The sequence below is a fragment of the Poecilia latipinna genome, unplaced genomic scaffold (assembly GCF_001443285.1).
Source record: "Poecilia latipinna isolate Pla-1442-1.1 unplaced genomic scaffold, P_latipinna-1.0 Scaffold1318, whole genome shotgun sequence".
Taxonomy (NCBI): domain Eukaryota; kingdom Metazoa; phylum Chordata; class Actinopteri; order Cyprinodontiformes; family Poeciliidae; genus Poecilia; species Poecilia latipinna.
Window position 1 is genome coordinate 154438 of NW_015113934.1, and position 11788 is coordinate 166225.

Below are 11788 nucleotides of genomic sequence, written 5' to 3' on the forward strand. Positions count from 1 at the left end.
TTTATATATATATATATATATATAAACATAAAAGAGAGACAATTGACAATTATTGATCTTATTCCTTCCACTTCATAATTACTGGTGGAGATCAAATCCCTCCATGAGTAGTAGACTAGAACCAGGTTAACACCCACGGCGGATGTGAGCCCCACGGTCTAAAGGTTTATGATACATTTAGTTTATCCACGTTTTAGTATTTACCGCAGAATAATGACCAAAGCAAAAATAAATCTATAAAGTATTTCTTTTCTTTTTTTAATTAAACTGACAGAAGGTTGCCATGAGTCTCCAAAGCTGCATTTCCAGACAGCTTTGCAATATAACGGCGTTTTATTAGTGACATCAAACCCCCGGGGCAGACCTCTGCGAGTCAAATTCGAAACTTTTTAAAACCCTCAAAGGCCGCGACGCTGTTCCGCGCTCGCAGGTGCCACCCAGACAACGTTACGCAACATTTATTGGAATTAAACGCCGCAACAAAGCAGATAAATCACTCCTAAGCTCCGAGCCTGCCATTCCCGCCGCAGTCCCCGCGGTTATGTAAGAGGATGACGTTTTGAGCGGCACGTACATCTGGACCGCCAGGCCGAAGCTCGAGGTAGGACAATGGTTGATTAGCGTACACAGCATAATGTGATATTCCATTTAAATTAATGATAGCTATTAAGCATTGAACATCCCACAAGCCGAGGCAGGACGACTCAGAGGCAACCTTTGGCTGCCATCAGTGTAATTACAGCAGGTGATGGAGTTGGGAGCCCACACCTCCCACGCGCTGCCAAGGCTTTTTGTAATAAACTCAGACATCACAAGCAGCTCCTGAGGGGAAAGCATCAACATACTTGGTGCAATTACAAACTCAGCCTTGTGCGAGAGTTAAACTCTCGTCTGACTCGAGTTCGTAATTAACTTGTGTGAGTTTGAAAACTTTAACTCCCAGCATTGACACAGAGCCAAAGGGTCCTTTAAACTTAACTTGCAAGTTGTTATCCATGCATCTGTCATGGATAACAGTGACAGATGCAGAAAATGAACTGAAAGCAGGAGAATGTGTGGAAATATGGTGAAACTGGTTACATTTTATGTCAGCTGATCATACATCCTGCATGTGATTTCACACAATTAAATATTACTGACGTTGCTCAATTGATGGACTGCAGTGGAATCCGGACTCGATGGAAAATGTAATTTTTTCTTCTTTTTTTTTCCACGTAAAAGCAAAGAGCAAAACAGAGAACCTATAGCTGGATATTGATTTATCTGATTTAAGTTTACAAACGTTGCAGCCAGAACACATCTGGGGACAATCTGCAGTGTTTAATTTGCATTGACTTGGAAGATGCTTGTTTGGTAAAGGAGGAGGGGCGGAAAGAATCCTTGATTCAGCAGATCGCATCATTACCTACTCTACATATCGACAGGGCGAAAAGCTGAAACCAAAATGTTCCCAAGAGGCTGCTTGCTTAAATAATGAACTCAACAGCCCCATGCGTTGCAAAATGTTAAAACTACTGTCATCAAACGGGGACGACGCGGTGTCTAAATTTAAATCCACGGGGGAAGTAAAGGCAGATATCTTCCATTCTGATTAGCACTTCTTTGACCTTTCTCCAAGAATCACCGCAGCTCTGACGATACCGAAATCCTTTCGCCCTGACATCTGTGGTAATGCCCGACATCCATGACCGTGCCTAATAGATAAGACTTTAAGCCCATTCTCGGTAATCCATTCTCACACAGGGAAGCCAAATGCTTAAATTGCTGTAGCATGCACCTGTTTCTTTTTTTTTTACTTTTTTTTTTCTTGTTGGGTTACAAGTAAACAAAGGTTAAGAGTACTTTGTACTCTTTGAATAGTCAGAGTTTGACTGAAATTAAAGCTTTTAGTGTAAAGCTCCTTTGAAGTATCAAGATAAGTAACCTGCCTAATCCCCGAGCAAATTAAAGGCAGAGAGAAAGCGAGCGAAGAAAAGCAGCTGAGGCAGGTAGTGTAATTAAAAGCTGAAAGGTTAAGGATGTTATCGTTCGTGCTCCTCAAAGCTCAAAGTTCCTCTTTCAGCCATTTCAGAATGAGCCGGTGACAGCGCTGCTGCAGTCCGTATTTTAATAGGAAGAAGAAAATGCAGAAAAGTCCCACAATTCACTGAGCGTGAGACTTAAAACCTTAGGCTCCGTATAAGAGTAGTACTAATCTGTAAAACAGGAAGAGATTGTAAGAAAATCATATAATTTTCTCACTTGTTTTAAAACTTTAGCAAGTAGCTAATTTGGAAAAAAAAAAAAGAAAAAAAGAAAAAAGACTGCTAAATAATGATTAAACTTTCCGAGACCCTGTTAAAATTTCTTGCATAAATGTCAAGCGAAGAATGAAAATGTGAATTATTTGCTGTCGAAGAGATTAGCAGATGGTCTTAATTTGTGTACTGCGCAAAGTGTTGTCAATATGAAGAAATTGATAACAGAAATCCTTTGAACAAGGCCTGTTTTTAACATTTTGTTGCCAGAATAACTACTCCACTTTGTCAAATTATTTGCACTTTTTTTCATTGCTATTGTCCAACCGTCTTGTCCTCTGTGAGATGTTCTGATGCCTTACTTTGCCACGTCACCTGTGTGAAAGAGATCTTGATATTGGTGAAGTTTTTTTGTTTTTTTGTTTTTTTTATCTGGTTAGAAAAATATCTACCAGAAAATATATATGTATATCTTCACTTTTGAACAAAAAGACAAGGATTAAAATATGGATAATACAAACTATTTCCAAACCTGGAAAGTACTGAAATCAAATTTCACATACTGCATACAAGCCCTTTGTGTGGACTAGAGAAAATCTGCATTATATTGTGTTACCAGTGGCATGATTTTCATTCAACTCTCAAATTCAGTTCAGCTGAATCGCTGGAAACTCTCCCCAGCATTGCACAGATGGATTTGGATGCATAACGCTGAAGTAAAAATGATCACAGAGGAGCCAAAGCAAATTGTTGCAAATGGCTCAAAATGAGGATAAATAGAATGACATGACACTTCTTTAGATTATTTCATGTAAAAAGAGGAGCTCTCCACTAACTTCTCAGCACCTCCTACTGCAAACGTTGCCTCAGCAAAGCAATGCTGGGCTTATTTGTTAGAGGATTATTAGATCATCAGAGCACAAAAAAATGACCCACCAGGGTAAACGAAAGCCTCTGCTCCGCTGAAACCCATGTTCAGCAATGCTGTAAATAAAAAGAAGGAAAAACCCAGCTCACATTGCTGCGAGACGACCAGAATGGCTGGTACATGTACACTAAAGGAGACGCCTGACTGACCACAACTGCTAACATTCACCAGAGAAAATGTTCACGGAAATGCCTCATGGCACCAAAGATGCTTAGCGGCGTGAAGTGCAGCCACACATGAGGAGACGATGAATATGTCAGCAAAGCGAGACAGCGAAGAACTGCTAATCATTTCACAGTGGGGGTGGGACAGAACCGGGGTGCAGCTTGGGGAGGGGCGGACGGGCAGGAGGGTGGGCGTTTGGTTTGGACAAATCTATTTTTATCTGGATTCCGTGAAGACAGCTGCCAACCTCCTGAGCACTTTGTAATCGCGGGGAACAAAGAGACAGAGACGGGGTACAATTACATCTGTATACTTCTGTCAGATGTGAGGTAGAGCGCAACACAGCAAAAGGGACTCTGTTTTCAACGCCGTTGTGGCGTGGGCACCGGGAATCTCATAAGCTCATCCGCTTTAGCTGAAAGCATTACAGAGTTTGGGGCTGTGTAACTCCCTGTGTGGCGCTGTAATCTGTCAACGTGTCCGGCTGTAATTCCTTAACCAGAACGTGGAATAAAGAAGTAACCTGACGCTGGAGAAACCTGCTCCGTTCCAGTTAACAACACTAACACAGGCCTCGAGGTCCCATTTATATACACACTGAAACTCCAGTTGCAATTTTAGCGGGTCTCTGTTAGAGGTCACATACTGCGACCCTGACATTTCTCAGGCTTCTTTCAGAGCTGCGAAGGAACTCCTGCCACATGTTCTGGCCAAAGACAGAAGATAAGGGCTGATGAAGTGACACTGACACGATCCACAAGTCATACAACTCTGCTGCCAGAGGCTACATCCCACAATGTCACAGGCCACAGACCTTACGCCCCTCACAGAGTGGCGCCATGGCAGAGCGTAGCTCTGTATGCGAGTGGATGTGCTCCTCGGTGAAGATGGAGGAATGAGCTGCATATAAACAAGGATTTAGCATTAATTACCAAACCGTCTGAAGGAGGCCCAGAGCTTGCTGCTGTGTGGCAATACATTAAAGCATAGTGCGTTATTGGGTTATCTTAGTCCTCCTCTCATAATATTTGGATGCACCTGAAATTATCAAGCCCTGCTCGTGTTAGAATGTTGTAATGCTGCAACACAAATCTAGAATTGGACAAATGTGCAGCGCTTTGAAAAACCTTAGTTTCTTGAATGAGAAATCCTAGATGGAGCATTTAACACTGCTAGAGCTGCAGATAAACTTTTGTTGTAGAAAAAGGCATTTGTCAAAGGCCATCGGTTTGTACATGAATCTACAGGATTTTGTAATACAACATTTTAAAATGTCAGTTTTGTTTGTGGTAGAAGGTAAATGAAGGGTCCCTGCATATTTTTTATTTTTCAAATTAAAGCTTTCAGTCTACAAAAGTTCAAAACTATAAGCACAAAAGCACATCTATGAAAATCCTATTAATTTACCTGAATCAAGCTTTAAATATCAGCGAAAATTGCATCCATCCTCTTTACACCCTTGTCCCTCAGTGGGGTCAGGGGATGCTGGTGCCAATCTCCAGCTAATGTTCCGGGTGAGAGGTGGGGTAACCCTGGACAGGTTGCCAGTCTGTCGCATGGCAACAGAGACACACAACCAAGCACACACACACACCTAGGGACAATTTGGAGAGGCCAATTAACCTGATGGTCATGTTTTTGGACTGTGGGAGGAAACTGGAGTACCTGGAGAAAACCCACACATGCACAGGGAGAACATGCAAACTCCATGCAGAAAGACGGGGGCCGGGAATTGAACCCAGAACTTTCTTGCTGCAAGGCAACAGCTCTACCAACTGCGCCACTGTGCAGCCCAAAAATTGCATCTGTAATGTAAAAAAACAAAACAAAAATCAAATTCAGAAAAAAAATATTTTTTATTTCCATGTAAAAAAACAAAAATACATAGATTTTTTTCACAAAAACAGACACCCCTTTTTTCTTATTTTAATAATGATAAAAAAAATGTATTTCTTCTCTTTTTCTAATTTAAACCGACCCCATCACTGGTTTCACAAAGTGTTGTGGGCTGACTTAAAATACATCAACATTGCAAACAGTTGTACTCATTATGACTAAAATTTGACATATTCACCTGAATGCTTTTGTACCAATCTATTTTTATTTCCGAGTACAAAATATCTTAAAACTTGCCACAGTATTTTGATTAGAATTATTCTCTGACAAATATTAAGTATATCATTTTTTCTGCTCGTACAAACGGCTGCAGGTAAAGGACAAACTAAGCTCACAAAGTATGCATTGTGCTGAAATGTAGAACATATAGGGAAACAACGGTGCTCTATAAGCTAAAGTTTTATTTTAATCTGAGGAAATGCATCATTTGCTTCACTTTATTTGCTCCTTTTACAAAGTTACTTTCCCTTTTCCCCCCTGCATTGTGTGGTTCCAAAAGCTTGATTGCAGACAGAACTGAGCATCTGTCGGTTTCTCTGGAAGATATCATGAACACTAACTCCGCCAGCTAGAAAACGTTTGGGAACTTGACCTAAAAAAAACAATACAAGAAAAATGATTATAAAGAATTTAAAAAGTCTGAACAGACAATAGTGGTGTAATAAATACAGAGAAACTGTTACAACTTTTTTTTTTGTAATATATCTGTATGTTTAGTCTAGTGATAAATAAAGTCCTATTAGTTGATTAGAACCACTTTAGCTTTTTACGTCAGTACAAAAATGAGGAAAGGGCCGTAAGGAATTAGGAAATTGGACCAAGAGATTATTAATTATTATATTATATTCCAAAACTCTGTGACCTTTAGCATCTGTGTCAGCAGCTACAGCGCTGAGACTTTAGCGAAAAGCCTGAATATCGAATGGCATGCAAAGTCTGTATTCATGAAAACTGAAAACAACAAAAACACGAAACGTTGCATTAAAACAGTCCTTTGCTAGGAAATTTGCTATATTAAAAAATGCACAAGCTTATGGCTCGAACTGACAAATTGACTAACTTAAGAACAAAAAAGTTATTAATCTGTTTTTTTATTATGGGAAAACACAAGAGGGTGCTGATGTGGCTGCTCAGAGGTTTATAGTAGCCACCTTAGGAAAAAATTATTTTTTTAAATAAAAGTAGAAAATCAAAATTACTGTGCAGAATTAACACTTCATGCTTGTTGAATTTAAATGTTCCGACTGACCACCAACTGACCGCTTAGGGACGTCTAGAGAGCTGGATGTGGACCGGAGGCTGTAAGATGTCCAGTCCTCCCCTAATAAACTGAATACATAAATCTGAAAGAGTGATTTCTTATCTCATAAACTACTGAGATGTTACTTCCAGTGTTACAAAAGCTATTTGGGTTAAACAGAAAACAGTGACATAGTAAATCAAGATTCCACTGAGAATAGCCAATTTATATTAGCTACATTCAGGCTAAACAGTTTTTCTCTTTTTCTCAATTCTCAGTTAAGACAGTAGGTTTAAGTCTGCCCTTCTCAGAACACGCACACACACAAAAAATACATGAAAAAATAGAGTAATTGTAAAATTTATATCAGAACGTGAATGTGTCCAATAAGCTAGGACGAGTCCACACAGTTCTGTGCACTTTAGCATGCATTTGCTGGAAGAGACTCCGGGGCAACACTGGTTGCCATGTGACACACGGCAACATAAGGCGGCAGAAATGAAGGAAAAAGGACTAGGAAGGTAGGAGACGCGCTGGCATAAAAACAGGAAATCTAACGACTAAAGGCAGCAGAACTGATGAGCTAAACCTCCACAGACTTCAATACGTATTTAGTATGCCCAGCACTAACCAGTACTCTAGCATCTTTAATATGAGCCAATGTTTTATTAATTTGGCTTCATTCATATTCAGTGGTCAAACAGAAAACATTCTCTAGAAGTTCAGTCAAATAACAGAGACCACTTCTAAATTGGGATGAGCGGAGGGGAAGGGATGAGGTGGGGGGAAGGAACCAAATTAGGCTGGATCAGGAGGTATTAAATCAGAAAGGTTTAACCGAGAGCAGTGTTGTGGAAGAAAAGATGTGAGCTTCTAAACCCCACAGGCGCAGCGCACAGCAAACACGCAGATATGTGGCTCTGTTCGCTCGTCAGCGCTCACAGAAAACATCACTGCAAACACATTGACCACACTTACTGGCTTGCAGACCCAAACGCGTTTCCTGAGAATCCTAGAATAGGAAAAAAAAAAAAAAAAAAAGGGGGGGGGGATTTAGTTAAAAGCAACATGCAGATAAACTCAAACATGGGTGTTTGTTGTCTGCAGACGGAGAGCATAATGGATAGATGGACTGATAAAAGGATAAATGGATGGGGATGAAAGGACAGAGACAGATTGATGGATGGACGGTTGGATGAATAGATGGACGTACAGACAAATTGATGGATAAATGGACAGATTGTATTTAAACGCATAGAAAATAGATTGACAGACTGGCAGAATGATGGATGGATGAACTGATGATAAACAGATTGCCTAGAGGGATGGATGAATGTGACTTTTAGACAGCAGAATAAGTTATAATGTCTGGAGGCAGAAATGTTCTACATGCTCTATTTTCTTCCGACCTGGAAAATACTTAAAGTCTAAATCCATACTTTTTCCAAACTGTGTAGCAATCCTGCATCATTTTTGGTCAGCAGAATAAAAAATTAAAAATGAGCCAATTATCCCAATTCTTTATTTCGCTTTGAAAACTACACATTTATTTTAAAAGCAATTAATACGACACGAAAAATGAATAACTGTAAAATTGAAGAAAATTGACAAAACACCTGAGACACTATTGAACAACTAAAACTGTAAAAATCTGCTCCTGGAATTTAAAAACGGTGAGAGGAAACAACAACAACAACAACAAAAAAAAAACAAACAAAAAAAAAAAAAAACACAAAGTCAAGTTAAATAAATGCCTCACCTCCAGTCTGTGGCTGCTGTCCAAAGCCTGAGAAGCTGCTGGGCTGACTTCCAAATGCGGAGCCCTGCTGGGCCAAGGTCCCGAACGAAGGAGCAGTCTGACTGGCCAGAGCGCCAAACGAAGGGGCACTGGGAGCTGAAGAGAACCTGAAACACAAAGATAGTCTTATAGCGATACATCAAGGTCAAAATGAGCTGGCGCTGGCACATATAAGTCACCATTTGAATCAGTAATTTATGTAGACAAGCAGAAAACCACAATTCCCATCCTTGCTTGTAAAATTCCAAGGAAACATGTCTGAAAGGCGGAAGAAGTAGAATAATGTGTGAGAATTTTGAATTGAGAGGACAGGATGTGTTCGTCTTTAATCTGTCCCACTGAACGCAAACCCACCCATTCCTGAGAGGGAAAGCAAGAGTATAAGCATCCCAGTGGAAGTAGCAGAGAGAGCAGGCCTGCTTAATCTGCAGGCAGCATGACCCCAAAGTGGGATTATCTGAGGGGAATAATCTACTCCTGCGCAGAGATCCATAGTTTTAGGCCCAGAGCCAACCAACCCCGCCACTATCAAAACACACAAACAGAAAGGACAAAACAAGAGCTCAACACTGACAGCATCATTAGAATAGAAATGTCCGGAGGGGCGACAAAATTACATTTTCAATTTCCTGTTAAATTTTAATTGCATTTTCTTGGAGGTGCAAAAACACCTGTAAGAATAGAAATCGAACAGCAAAAGGCGATTCGACAAATACAAATACAAAGTCGCCCCACACATTTCGGAGTATAATATACAGCAAAAACTGAATATTTTAAATTTCTGCCAACTGAAGTCTTTATGGATCAGGTGATTACTTTGAATTTGAAGATACGCGTTATTTGAACAGGTAAGTGCTTTTCTACTGCATTTTCTTTCGTCATTTATCGCACCGTTATAGTTTGAAGATGTGCGTGTAAAGGTTTGTGTGTTTTGAGCTGAGCACACAAAGATGTTCTGATTTTCAAAAAACGCTGGCTTGCGCTGCAGGCTGAATTCTGCTGCTGTTGCTCTTTCAGCTCAGCACAAACAGTCTGCTCACACTGACGTTTTCAAACTGTTTGAAACTGCAGCAATAAAATGACCCAAAGACCAAGGATTGTATCTGACGCATCAAATAGCTGTTCTCAGCAAAAAGTCCATCGTCGTGCAACTGATAATACAATTTATGCAAAATATTTTGTCTTTTTTTTTTTTTCTCCTGGTATGGAGACCAAGTTAGATGCTAATCAAGATTCTTACCCAAATCCTCCCATGTTTGCAGCAGCCGTTCCCTCTCCGAACACTTTACCAGTCGAGGGATTCATGGGATTGGTGAAGGAGGGGCTTGTGCCAAATGATGCCGTACTACCAAATGCTGGGGAACCACCAAAAGACGGGGGACTCCCAAACACCGGAGGACTGCCAAAGCCCCCTGCATGAAGGAAAACGCAAGTAAGCTTTGCAACTGTGTACAGCAGGAAAAATAGAAAAGGTTACACTTGTACATTGGTTACATTTAAAAAAAAAAAAAAAAGTAGCGCAAGACAAACTCTTCACAGGTAAAAAGGTTTAGATTTGCACACAAAAAAGTGAAAGTCTAATTTTCTTGAATGCATCTAAAACAAATGCTTGTAAATTAAACTTATGAGTGCTGTACCATTTTTTTTTTTTTTTACCAGCTCAAAACATAGCACTGTGATAACTTGCAGACGGGACAAATAATTCACACCTAATTCGATGCTTCTGAGCAGCAGTGGAGACGCGCTGTGCTGAAATTACAGCCAGGCCAGCAGCATGCCCCAGTAAATAATTGATTGAGCTAATGTAACAAGATTACATTCCCCTTACAAAGGCCAGAGAGGTAGGACATTAATGTGCTGAGCTATACCAGTATCCCAGTGGAGCTGATAGCTGGGATCCCAGCAACAGCTAATGAGACGAAAAATGATAAAAATTATGTTAGGATGAAACGCAGTTTAAATTTTATATCCCAGATATTGGTTTGGAATAAGATTATATTCGATTTTACGGTGATAAAAAAAGACTTGTGAGATCTCTTTTGATGAAACAAAATGTTACTGCTCTATCCAGCAGATTAGACGGTTTAAGAACCACAGGTCTAATTCAACCTCATTTGAAAGTTTAGAGAAATTAGTAAAAAAAAAAAAAAAAATTGCTTCTTTATAATTTTTGAATTAGTATGTTTTCAGTAAGTGGAGAAGCAAAATGTGAATAGAAAATTTGTTAAAATCAACTTGTGATGTTGTAAAGCAAAGATGAATGATGTCAATTTAACATAAATCAATTAAAGTTTAATCACTATTAATCTTTAAGAAAAATCTGGAGAACAAAACAGTTTTTTCCCCCCACACTTAATTTTCTATTTTCCATACCTACGCAGACCTGGAAAATGGTACATTTCCACGGTTTCTAGACTTTTCAAGACTGTGTAGGACATCTGATGTTGTTGTATGATTAACATTTCATTACAACCTACCAGATTTTGTTGGTGAAGAAAAAGAGCCAAACCCCTGAGAAGCGACACTCCCCGCACCGGTGCTGAAAGTCCCACTGGGTTTCTGGTCCCCAAAGGCAGAGGAGGACTGGCCGAACCCGAAGGCCTTTGCACCGCTATTCCCAAAGAGATTGTTGGAACCTGGAAAGGAAAAGGGAAAACAAAGCTAAGTCACAAGTAAGCCTGTCGCAATAAGCAATCAATCAATATATTGCATGACAAATTAAAACGAGAACGACAATATTATGATACATCGCAGAAACTCTTGGGACAGCAAAATGTGTTTTTTGTGACGGGTTCAATACAAGATGAGTTCAATCAGAATCAGAACCAGTTTGTCGAAATTTGCACACGCAAACATATAATTTTGCTTTGGATCCACTTTGTTCTCAATGCACAAACATTTAAAAGTAAATATATAAAAATATTAAATAAAAATGTTTTTTGTTTGAATATATATATAAATATAATATATAGCGAATGCAAACTTTTATTTTATTTTTATTTTTTAAATAAAAAATAACCAACATACCAGACTGAGCGGGCTGCCCAAACCCTCCAGTTGAAGCAGTGGCGCCGAATGGGTTCTTGTTGGCGGCATCCTCACTCGGTTTGCCCCCGAGGCCGCTGAAGAATCCTCCAGAAGACGAACCTGCTGCGTTGGCTGAGGCTGAACCAAACAAACTGCTCCCTGACGACGGCTGCAGACGGGATAAACAAAGCGGGAAGATTGCGATTTATTTTATATGCTCTACATTGCAAGAAGAGATTTTAAAATTTGCTCTAGTTAAGTGAATCATACTTGTCCAAATACACTTCCGGTTGCAGACGGTTGGCCAAATACGGGCGTGGCACCAGAGCAACCAAATCCTGGGACAAAAACATATTTCAGTGTTAAATGATTTCATAAAATATAATGAGTGAGTTCGCAGAGAGGTATAAAAAGGTTTTCTAAATTTAATTGGCAGATACTTGAATACAAATCTCAGAATGAGAATATTTGAGAATTGTGTGCAACGCAATAATTGA

The 11788-nt window shown here is 39.7% G+C and overlaps 1 protein-coding gene across 3 annotated transcripts in view; it reads right to left on the reverse strand.

The window, feature by feature from the left end:
* Positions 1 to 5411: 5411 nt before the first annotated feature.
* Positions 5412 to 11788, reverse strand: part of nup214 (nucleoporin 214) — a 29538-nt gene continuing 23161 nt past the window's right edge. For all 3 annotated transcript variants that reach the window (XM_015055501.1, XM_015055502.1, XM_015055500.1), the window contains exons 30-36: positions 11562 to 11629; positions 11292 to 11460; positions 10742 to 10900; positions 9505 to 9676; positions 8226 to 8371; positions 7445 to 7478; positions 5412 to 5818 (exon numbers count right to left, since the gene is read on the reverse strand). In XM_015055501.1, coding sequence (XP_014910987.1) covers positions 5782 to 5818; positions 7445 to 7478; positions 8226 to 8371; positions 9505 to 9676; positions 10742 to 10900; positions 11292 to 11460; positions 11562 to 11629 — 785 coding nt within the window. In that variant the 3' untranslated portion in view covers positions 5412 to 5781. The remainder of the gene's footprint in view (positions 5819 to 7444; positions 7479 to 8225; positions 8372 to 9504; positions 9677 to 10741; positions 10901 to 11291; positions 11461 to 11561; positions 11630 to 11788) is intronic.